Below are 12756 nucleotides of genomic sequence, written 5' to 3'. Positions count from 1 at the left end.
ATTTTTCGCGTTAATCGCGTTTGCGATTGTAGAGAGACAATCTACGTGCCACATGTCTGCAGCATATGGATTTGTTTCAGAAGCCACATTTTTGATCGATTGGAGTGTATCGTACTTATAACTCAGTACTTAGTTCGGTATTATTTTTATATGGCATATAATTAAGACTTTTCTAAAGCAACGAAGTACGGAAAATAAAGAAACATTACTTTTGTCGTATACATAAACACATGAAGTCAATAAATACACTGGAACTCGCTTCCGTCATTTTTAGTTTTGAAAACTCTGTTACCGGGGGCATATCTTAAACGAATATACCTACAATGCAAATATATAGCACACTAACAAACTTCTTACTTATGTTGACTGAAAATAAGAAATATGTTATTCTTCAGTATTTGAAGAAAGAACTTAATTTCCTTAATTTAGAGTGTTCTATGTTCTTTATTAGTTTTGTCGCATAAACACGACAAAACTAATAGATCTTCAGTTATCGTGTACTCAGGTAAAGTAAGTCCCATGTTATGTACAATTCATATGATTGTGATAAAGCTTAGACCAGATGTTGAGTAAGGTTTTAGTATTAGTATAAACACTTTACAATAACTTAATGAGCGCGTGAAGTGCTGTTTGCACGGCATTGTAACGTGTCAACAGATAGTTGTTCTAACATGGTCACAAAACTACTAACACCTGTATTATTTGTATGAGTATATCCATACTCCTTTAACATATCTACACATACTCTATTACAAAAGTCCTCCGCGGCGTGTGTCTGTCTGTCCGAAAACTACGGACACGATTTTCATGCGGTTTTGACTAATAGATAGAGTAATTAATGAGGATGGTTTAGGTAAAGTATTGTTGAATTGTTATTATAAATTGGTTGAAATATGACTATAATTGTAAGAAATGTCTTAAAAAGTCAAGGAGTTTTCCAGCATATAAGCCCGCCAGGCGAGGTTGCGTGCGAGTGTTAGCTAACCATAGTACAATATTATAAACGTGTACGTACAATATAAATAGATATAGATTAGAAATATGAGCTTATAAAATCATACCAGTTAATTTGAGAACCTCCTTTTTTTGAAGTCGGTTAAAAATTATGCCCGCGATACACACAGCTATAATCCCCGATATCTGACGTTACTCGGACGTGGGCTTTTTAACTCACGATCTCGGGGGCGTCTGGACTGATACATTTAGGCTAAAAAACCATTTTCGAACGGCCCTCTAAGCAGAGGTCCGCGTTTCAGAGGAAACGCCCTTAGAACTTCGTTCTGCCAACTTCTGCCTTCGGACCCCATCAGGCAATGCTTCTGCACTCGCCCAAACACCCCGGTGACGTCGCTGAGGTCCCATTAAGGAGCCTACGGCACTTACACAATTAGAAAAAAAGCCTAGGTATAAATGTAAGTAAAAATAAATTAAATATACCCCTACTCCCAGTATGCAATATCTACAAATACACGTAAATGCATTTCCAGTTACATGACAGTCTGTCAGTAATAGGTGTTTATCACAATCCAAACAATACACAATGTTTATTAGTTTAATCACTATACACACGTTACGTAAAATATGCTAAAATACATCAAGTCGGTAGATATAGGTACTTTAGAAATTGTATGTGTGTGCGAAAAAGTTTCACTCGCCTTAATATGTTATATAATATGTAACTAGATGTACTAACGTACTAGTGATACTAACTAGATACAGTATAAAGGACACACCTCCACTAGTACGTTAGTGACGTCACTGTATACCTACACTACCATCAATATCACCAAGTCACGATACAATAATAATTGATGTTTCAATTCTGTGTTAGACCTATCATAACACTACTTAATATCGTCCGAAGGCCAAACCGCAAAGCCAATGTTTGTTCGAACAATTTATTAAATTTGCAAGCTTATCCTTTGTAACCGTCTACATACGTAATACACGGTAAATGTACACTAATATTATATAGCTGAAGAGTGTTTGTTCGTTTGGTTTAACGCACTAAACTCAGGAGCTACTAGTTCCATATGCAAAATTCTTTGTGTGTGTTAGATAGCCCATTCATTGAGGAAGACTGTAACTACCAGATAGACCAATAGCAGAACGTAAATTAATAATGAGAAAATCCATTCGAGAGCTGCGTAAACGTTTAAAATTAGGAAAAAAATATGTATGATGGAATAGTTCATCTGTCAAATTTAAGAATACACTCTGCGTTATTATGTCTATTTTTCAAGGGAGACTTCTGTCAAGGATTTCAACGTGGACGACAAGATACCAGACAAATTTTCTAGTCTACTACGCATTTATGTGTTACTAAATACCTAACTAACAAAATCGACATTAGCGTCAGCAAAAGCTGCAAATAAATTAAATATAACTTGGCAAGGTTCAATACTTGTTTCCTATATCAGCAGGTAAGAGTTTAATTTTATCATTTGTAGTAGAAATCAAATAATGTTTGTAAACAGTTCCATGAACCAAACTAAGCAAATATTGGAACTGGGTACGTAAATAGAACACAATATATTGCGATGTATTTATTCCATTTGAGTAGTATCAGCAGCTACGTAATCGAATTTGCATAAAAAATTAAGGTAAAATATACCTTTGATGTGATGTGATGTGATGTTTTAGTTCACGGTGAGAAGTATATTTTATTGGCTTAACAAATAGAAACCGCTTTATGAAGATAATTTCAAATAGCTAATAGGGTTGAAGGTAAGAGTAACAAATCAATGTTTTATGGTTTAAATGTATGCAGATAAAAATAAAGAAAAAGGAAGACTTTCCTCGATTGTGCTTTTACAGGTTATAAAGTTCTTTGGACACACTTTGGTGCAGGGCCAAGTCGAAGGCAAAAGATCCAGAGGCTGATCTCCAACCCGCTGGACGGATTTAGGTCAAGACCAAGGTGGAGAATACTCATAATGCAGCCAATCGCCAAAAGTGGAAGAGCATTGCACAGAAAGCGTCGCTCATTACTGCAACAACGACCACTCTGCCAAGAATGAACAATAAGCATATTTTGCTCCATCGGAAACGGGAAAACGCGGGTCTGCTAGTAAAACTATACCTTCTACATTTTGTTTCACGGTGGGAAGCATTTTTTTATATTGACAAATATAAACTGCTTGGAATGATAAAAGAAAACAATGCTTTATGGTTTAAGTGCATCCACATAAGCCTATATTGTTCCATCGCTAACAGAAGTACGCGCGTAAAACCGCGGTAGGTCTGCCATATTACGTGGAGAATAATAAAATAAATTATATAATATGTATGATGTATCACTAACAAGAAGAGTTAAGTTTATTGATTTTGTAGTTATTAATAACGGAAAATTTATTCACCACGTCAGCAATCGAACGGAGTTAGCCTGGCCGATAGCGTATATAAATATACCCGATGGCTCGCTCGAACTCTATCTGACCCGAGCCGATGAGCCGATGTTTCCATCTCGAACGAATTTGACCTAATGATCCCGTTATCGGTATTTTCCGTCATTAAATGTGTGATATGTACAAACATTTTTTTTATATTTATAATAATATTTATTTTATATTATCACGATTCATAAATACGTAATTAAATTAATTAAAACATAATACTTTATTTTGCTTTAATATCGCTATTATAAAATAGGGGTTGATCGTTGAAGGTTGAAAATTTCAAGTTATTTCAATGTCAAATCTTAAAATTATAATATTTATCCCTCCCGATCACTTTTATCACTTTGGTACTACTAATACTCATACTCCAAAGCGATAAATACTATACTAGTAGGTTATGGGTACTGGGACTTTTTTCTTTGTAAGAAAAGTTCCAGTTTGAAACAAAATATTTTTTTTTTTTAAATAAAAGCTGAAGGTATGATTATATTATGGTATTCTACGATATGATACTACGGTATGATATTTTTATAGACTTTAGACTTTGAACTAACACTATACGCAGTTACAAATGTCATTTGAGAGAGGGATAGACGTCACCCGCAAATGAAGTATTGTGAAAACATTTACAACATCTCATAACGTAAAAACCTAACGCGACATTACGTTTGGCGTTTTTTTTTTTTGGGATGTTGTAACTTTGATTTAAATTATACATAGAGCAGAAATCATAATTCATTTACTAATTTTGTAAAAAAAAAAAAATAGAAATGATAATCTTAAGCCGCGGTTCAAAGGTGTATCACAACATTTTCGATGTGTCACGTATGTTATCGACACGAACGCGCCCTCACCCGGACTTGCCCGCTGCGCTCCACCGGCATCGATAATAACTGTCTGCTACATTGATAGGTGGACGTGCAACAAAACCGAATGTGGCGTCAATTATTTAAATTGTTGCTAATTAATAGGCATGATGACAGTTTTTAAATTGTATATAAACTAAGAGTACACTATGGTAAAGCAATTTTGTAAAAGTAACAGGGTATCTGCGATCATTATTTTCGGGGCTACATGGATCTAAAGGGTCATATTTGCGGCACAGCCACAGATCGCTAAAAAACGCCTCATATTAAATGACACGAATGAATGACGTGATCCGTAGATTTGTATGGATGTTAAACAGAATTATAAATATCTTCATTTTTTATGCGTTTATGTTTATATTCCATTTAATTAAAAATGTCACATTAAATGTAAGGAAGCTAAAAACGCATGACTTTTCATCTAATTATGTTAAAAGATTTTGATTGATTTAGAATTTTTTACAAACATCTTGACAACATTTGTTTTTTATGTATCAAATAGTTAATATTGACCTTATTTACCTAAGTATCTCATAAAAATCAATACACTCAAACCTCATACCATTTTATAACTTTGACAATTACGACTATTACTAATACTGCTGCAGATTTTGATAATTAAGTAAAACTGCCTTTAATTTTAATTTAAAAATATGCAACATAATTAATTTTACTTAAACGATTATTATTAAATTGAAAGCTCACCCAATAATAATGCATACCCGAAACTTTGGCAACAACTAGACACCGAACCATTAGGCTTTAGAGGCAATTATATTGAAATCATAGCAAAAACAAAACAAAGAAACGAATAGTCACGATCACTATCACAATCACTATAACACGTAAACACACTGAATACAATACAATCGAATTGGGAACCTCTTTAACTGTGCCTTCACATGAAAAATTATAATCTCAAAGTGGCTTCGATTTTGATTGCGACTTTAGTGTACAATAAACTACAGCGCTGTAGATTACTCATATTTTAATTGTCATCGATACCCTTTGACATTACATATCGACAAACACATTTCATTGCAAATTTCTCTGTGCACTTATCATCAGAAATAATGGACTACTATTTATTGGACAAGGTTAAATGTCGCACATATATTTGATAGATAATTATTTTAGCAAATATTCTATCCTAACCTAGGGCAGACATTTTGTGATACGAGAATCTATTGTTGTTTTATATAATTGTATCAACTGACACGATTTTATAAGGACGCTGAAATTGAAATACAATTGACAATAAGTACCTATTCCATAACCTTCTTCATATGACTAATGTCAATTCGTGCCAAGTCTCATTTGAAAGACAGACAAAAAATATATATTTTTGGCTTCAGTATGGATTATATTATAATGCCCTCCAATTGAAATTTTTAAAATATCTTCAATGTACAAAATCGGACCTTTTACAGTATTATTTTATGTATAGATTTATGAACTGATATTCTCCGAATACTTAGGCATTTAAGTGAATGTAAACAAACCAAACCTCGTGAATCAGGGATTATTACTTATCATTTTATTAATTTCAGGGATATTTAGCCTCATGTCTGCTCAGATTAATTTTGGTTTGTGCAAAATTCTGCCCAATATTGTGAAAACTCTTTTGAAGTAATTGAAAAAATAGTGATCTTCAGATATTAATAACATTTTAATTAGCGTCAAAACATATGCGAAATATATAATAAAGTTTATTTTACAACAAGAAAAATGTGAAGTGATTTGAAATATATTTTGACCAGTTTAATATTTAAAATTAAATCATCGTTCACCGTTAAAACTTTAGAAAGCTTCATAAATCAATTTATGTCCTTGCATAATATACAACATTGACCTGTTAAACAAGACTAAACTGATAGAAGAGCGAACTTATTTACTGTGGATGTACTAAAGTAGGCCACGACACGACATACATGCTTCATATGCACGACACACACGACCCCAATTCATAATGTTTCACAATTTTTGTCTGACGTAAAAATATAGGAATCTTTCGTTATCCCATCTATTTCAAACTTATACGACATCAGAGAAGACATTCGTGACGATTCGGATCTGATGAACGCTATTTAGACGTAAAGTCAGGGAACTGTCGCTTTTTTGCTTTGCCTTATTTTTAGCTCGGGTAAATTCATATATTGTACAGCACGGCTGTTCTCTAACGATGTATAATTCGCAAGGGCGAGTTTCGAATTCACCGCTATCTTTCTCATTTAATAGTATCGTGTTAAACGGAGACGCCCGTTACGGATCATGCAGGTAGGTCAGGTTTTCCTCCTCATCAACTAGAATTCCTGATAATTGCTGACAGTTATTTCATCTATGTAGTATCAGATTCTTATCATTCACCATAACAATTACCAGGTTTACATTCATGCTTCTATGGACTCATTAGATCATTGCTTGATTTGTTTGCTTGCTATTAACAACCTTTGTGCAAACATCACCAATGGTTAACTATCCGCAAGTATTAAGCTTTTGCCGTGTTATGAGGGATCGATTATTTGGGATGAATTGCGTAACTTTTACGCCTTTTATCCGTGAAGGCGGCTTTGCTTTTCTGAAAGTGATGCTAGCGTATTACTCCAAGGTATGAAAAGCTACATTCCGAATACTATAATACTTGTTGAAGAAAACACTAAAAACTGGTTTAATGGCACCTTACTACCTAGTCCCTACTTACAATGGTCCACAGCACTCCACTTACAGACACTGTGACTAATCACTTAAAGAAAAGTGCTTAAACTGCCTCCAGGAGAGCTGAAGCGGTGCCAGTAATATAGCAAAATTCAGGATCATGGATAGAATTGTTCAGAGATTAGTTCTGACGCCGTTTCGTGCTTTCTAGTCTTTATCGAAAACCATGCAAGGCAACTACTATGAATCTTTTTTCCTCCCATCTGAAAATCAGATGATACGCTGGCCCACTTTGCAAAGTGCACTCTGTCTTGAAGAAGGTAATCAGTAGCATCCTTCAAACTAAAGACCTCCTAAAAGGATAAAGCTTCTCTTTAATCAATTGCTAGGTCATTCATGGTAGAATGGTAGAATGATTTTCGTTATGGATGATCAGTTGGTGATCTCACTCATCGTTGGGCGTAAGCTATTGAATGATAGTAAGCATGAGGCCTTGCCGGTAAACCTGGACTTCTATCAAAATTACCATCTTATGAACTTCCAAAAAATATATGCGTATGGCTTGCCAGTTATTTAAAATTTAAAAGGATATAGCATCAAAGTTAACGGAATTTGCTCCCATCAATTAACAATGGTGTCTCAAGGTCATACATTTTTCATACTGCATATTGTTAAAGTACCTAGTTATAAGATTCTTTATAACATTATGCTGATCAACAGGATGCATTTCCATGCAGCTGATAGCAACAACGTTGTTTACAATGGGGTAGTTGACTCATATCATATTTAATATAAACAATATTAATATTAATTTCGTAGGTAAGTAGAATAAGGGTTCGAAATATATCGATATTAAATAATAAGTTAAGGATTTCTTATAAAACTTAATTTAAAAATCATGTATTTCCCAAACGTCAAAAATGCTGTCGTCCATTTTGTGTGCGCGTCTATAAAAGTATTTTCTTAGAAGTTCTTTATTTTCCATGCGCCACTTTCAGAAGTGGGACATCAGGTGAGTTAAAGTTGAAATCTCTAATATCATTTCAAATAAATAAAATTGAAGCGTCTGCTTGTGATTTGTGCTTGTGACAAACGTTTATTTAATTTCTTTCCTGTCAATTTTTTTTTTCTGGCCAATGGAAGATACAGTATGTCATTGAGCAACACATTATGTTATCTTTTATCCCAGAAAAATCCACAGTACCCACGGAATTTGTGTAAAACTGAATTTGTCGCGAAAGGAAAGCGTGGTTTTTTTTATTATTATACAAGTTAGTCCTTGACTGCTATCTCACCTGATGCACCTTCCCGCTCTTTCTTCGCAAGTTCTCTCGTCAGGGGTTGCCTGGTAGAGATTACTTTTAGTAATAAAGCCGCCTTTGCATGCGAAGTTTAATTTATCTTTTTATTGTTTTAATTTATAATTGTATTTTTGTGTGCAATAAAGTATTTATTCTTCTTCTTCTTCTGATGGTAAGTGATGATGCAATCTAAGATGAAAGCGGACTAAACTGTAAGGAGGAGAATGAAAATCCACACCACGGTCTCTACACAACATCGTACGTACACGAACACTTGGCGGTACGTCTTTACCGGTAGGGTGGTAACTACCATATAAAAGACTCTATAGCTCAACGGTAACAGCGGTTGGACTACTGTCGTAACCACTCCTAGCACAGTCTTTCCCGACAAGTTGGAGGGGAATCTTTTATACCCAAGGCCGAAGCCTCCCACCAGCCAAAGGAATAAATAAGAATACAATTTACCGAGACAGTCTTATCCTTGGGCTCCTTGGTGTGCAGGTTGTAGAGCGTGCCGCGCTTGTACTCGTCGCCGCACACGTAGCACACCTCCGTCATGCAGTTCTTGTCCGGCATCGACAGGTCGAGGATGTCCCGCTCCGAGCTGGACGTCGAGTTGCCGGAGTACACGGACACCGTTGACCTGGAAACGAGCATTGGTTTTTTTTTTAAACTATTAACCTCTTGATTTTCATCATAGGCACAGGCAGATAAAAGGTTTTCGTTTTCAAAATTAATAATATTTTCCCTGCCAACAAAGGCAACAATAGGGTAGTTGACTCATATCAAATTTAATATTAACGATATTGATTTCGTGTGATGTATCGATATCAAATTATAAAAGGATTTCATAAAAAACTCAATTTAAATATTACGTATTTATTAAATTTTTCCAAACGTCACTGTCGTCCCTTTTGTGACGTCACTAACACACTTGACGTATTAAACGTCTAATTGTTAGCTAATATTTTTGTCAAATGTTCCATTTGTATGGAATTTATTATAATGACGTCATGAAACAGTTGAAATATATACTATCATGGCCGACAGGCGTTTTGACTCGTATTGTCATAACATATTTAAAAACTAAAATTTTCATGTAATCACATCTCAAAAAATATGATTTATTTTTTCCGTCTATTAGAACGATAATGAACTATTTAAGACCATTAAAAAAAGGGTCAACTAGCCTATAGTAAGACGATATGAGTGGACTGCGCTAGGCTATTCGCAGCTAACGGAAGTGGCTAAATATAGGGTTTTTTTTCACAAATTAATCGCCTAACTTTGGTTAGAGGATGACACACGATGCTGATGATGTCAGTCTCCAGTCAGGCAATTTGTTTGGCGGTGGTTGTATCTAACAGCGTTGTTTATAAGACAGTCTATAAGCCATTATTGTAAAACCTTTGAAGCAAAACGTTTAGAAGATATATACGCAAAAAGGCACCTTCGAAAAACTAAGCAACAGCTCATATATAACTACAATAGTAGTGGTAGCTAATTTTGCTATTGCCAGTCATATTCGGGCGTACACTAGACTCTAAAGCCAAGGTGTCGCCATCAACGGATATGTCAAGAAGTACATCATCATTAAAATAACCACCAACAACTAATACAACTTTATCTTACAGTGTTTCTTATAACACAGGCTAAATAAAGTATCAAGGGAAAACTATGAAATGTTTACCTCACAGCGTCCAAGTACCCCGCCGGCTCTGAAGCGCCAGAGTGCTGCGAACCTACGGAGATAACGGAAGGGTCCCGAGCTCTCAAGTCTAGGACCTCTTCCTCGCCGCCTGTCCCCGTCGCGCCGACCGCCCCGCCCGCAGGATACCGTTGCTGTAATATTAAAAGTAACAATTACTTGGTAAATCTATATAAACTTGGTAAATCAGTAAAAAATAAAATAAGCCACCTAGTAAATTGGCTGTTGTGGCTATTTGTAAAATAGCTGCATCATTGTCAAATTCAATTGTGTGCTAAGATTTTGTACCATAGTTGTTGTAGCATATTCGACCACAGATCCGCATCGCATCAAACGGATTTTAGTATTCTTTGTATAGAAAGTCATACAAGTGTATCACCTGATCCGCATCGAAAGGATTTTATCTACTGTAAAATTAAAAATTCGTTTGTTGCGATGCATCCGATGCGGATCTGTGTGACGCCTGCCATTAGAATGAATATAAAACCTAGGGAACATCCTTAGGATTTACATTATTTTTTTAATTCTACTTCTTTTTATTAACCTTTTTGAGGATCTATGCATATTTACTTTCCATATATTTGGTTAGTCTTTGTTAAAAACTTCTAATTGATTTATCATATTATGCTGAGGAAAATATAAATAAACGTTTTATACATGGATGGTCGAGGTTTTCACCATCAGCCATTATGCATGCATTGCTGGACATAGGCCTATTTTAAGCAACACCAGCCCGCTCTATCATTGGCTTTTTGTATCCATGCCAGAGCCACCGGGAGATCGTCGCGTCGCTCCAACTAGTGGGGGGAGGGCGCCCCACACTCCGCTTACCGAGAAACCAGATTAGTCCTAAAGTCCCCCTGTCAGATAATTCGAGATTCTAACCTCATAGGGAATCTCTTAGAGATAGACCTTCTGCGTTTGCAAAACCCACCGGTGCGCCGGTCGCATTTCCTTCTACCCCTACAGCAAATACAGATTAAAATAATGATATAAGTACTTCTGAGTGAAGATTTCTTACATTATTAAATTTGGCAGTGTGGTTGGTATCCTTCTTGGGCGAGGCGGTTCTGGTAGGCGGGTCGGGCAGAGCGCGGGACGCGGGGCGAGGGTTCGCTGCAGAGGGGTTGGAGGGCTCGTCTCTTGTGGCGTTCGCCTCAGCGCCCAGCCCCAGCACCTGCGCCGCGTATTCGCCTTGGAAAGTCATGTCTGCACCTGAAAATTAAAAAAAAACAATTAATGTTTTAGAAATTTAGACTATCCTCCTCCGTTTGTCGTAATCCTCAAGTGCGAGGGTCGTGACCACCTCCATCTCTGATCTTTGTCCTCAGCATGTTATGCCACAGTTTTTTAATTACAATAGGCTGATATTGATGAGGGTAAGCTACAATGATATGCACACAGTGCTAGTCCAGACAGTTTGTTAAACCCATATCGCCTTCGCAGCGTGTAACGATTGTGATTATAAAAATTCTCAATTTCACTAAATTCGACGATCGAAACCCACTTATTATGCAGCTGCACTAGAGAGGTCATGATGCTCAGTTCGTCGATTAATTCCGTTGATTATGAGTAAATGCACTTTGGTGTGTCTTTATGCTTTTAAATGAACGATTCGTAATATCTAAAGCTTAACTCTGTAATTATGAAAAGGAAATTATAACTGCAATGTTTGAATGTTTGTGTTCATTAATTTGATCTACAACACCTGACTTGAAACCCATTTATTGGCGAATCCATTTTTCATCAATAAATTGCGGAAATTAAAAAAATGTACTCTGCTTCACTCTACGGATGCACAAGGTTTTTAACTAGGGTAAACATTATACCTAAAAAATTGTACATGGAAAATCCTTTCTCTAATACAGGTTAGCAGTAAGTTCACAAGGTAGGCGGAGTGCATTTTTTACACACCACTGCTTACTTGATTAATGTATTAATCTTCGATCGATCAGTATATTAATAAATTATACTGTGATATTATAATGAGGTAAAGTTTGTGAGGTTGTAGGGGTAATCTCTGCATCTACTGAACTGAATTTTGATAATTCTTCTACTAATAGAACACCACTTTATTTGTAAATGTCATAGGCTATATAATATTTGCCACAGGTGGTAGAACGAAATAAAAATGAGATAACGCATTTCAGCCCACAAGCCTGGTGCCTTGTTAGCGTTACTATAGAGCTATCGTTGAGTCACGCTCACGGCTCACGCAGCGATGGCAGTTGTAATCTCGACAAGGTCAAGCGAAAGCGACCCCAATACCCGCTTATATTTAATTGGCCCATGATGTAATGGGTCATATTTAAATAGCCCAAATTAGCCACAAAATTGATAAATACATAATATACAAAGAAAGGAAAGGCCAAGACCACAAACCAACACGCGTATAAAAGATGAAACTGTTGTATTGTTTTTAAACAAGGGCAGGTTTTTCCTTCTATAGGAATTTAGAGGTAAGATGGTACTCCAAAGCAGATTGACGGCTTAGGGTATTTGATCTTTAACTACATAACGATCAATATCAGATATTAATGATATTGACCGTGATCGTTAACACTAATCTACTCGTATATTTCTCAACCCGACCTTTTGGACCCGTAGGTGCAAAAACCTACCTTTTAAATCTACCTTTCAAGCGATTGCTCCAAATTTTAAACAACTCTGGTTTACATTTTACAATATAAGTATCAATTTCTATTATTATCATAATGTTTTGAACCTTAATTTGTTGATTTTGTAGGTACCGTACGCGAAAAGTTTGCGAAAACAGAACAAAGTAAACAATATCCTCCTCTTCAACATTAAAAATATCCCAGCGCTCT

General features: G+C 35.8%; 1 protein-coding gene across 1 annotated transcript in view; it reads right to left on the bottom strand.

Moving 5' to 3' along the window:
- LOC112043219 (uncharacterized) overlaps nucleotides 1-12756 on the bottom strand; it is a 144871-nt gene that overhangs the window by 76394 nt on the left and 55721 nt on the right. Inside the window, exons 4-6 of the mRNA XM_052887989.1 lie at nucleotides 10950-11143; nucleotides 9911-10062; nucleotides 8686-8863 (exon numbers count right to left, since the gene is read on the bottom strand). Coding sequence (XP_052743949.1) covers nucleotides 8686-8863; nucleotides 9911-10062; nucleotides 10950-11143 — 524 coding nt within the window. The remainder of the gene's footprint in view (nucleotides 1-8685; nucleotides 8864-9910; nucleotides 10063-10949; nucleotides 11144-12756) is intronic.

This window comes from Bicyclus anynana, chromosome 2 (assembly GCF_947172395.1).
Source record: "Bicyclus anynana chromosome 2, ilBicAnyn1.1, whole genome shotgun sequence".
NCBI classification, from domain to species: Eukaryota; Metazoa; Arthropoda; class Insecta; order Lepidoptera; family Nymphalidae; genus Bicyclus; species Bicyclus anynana.
The sequence above is the reverse complement of the archived record's forward strand: the minus strand, read 5'-3'. Positions and strand labels throughout refer to the sequence as shown.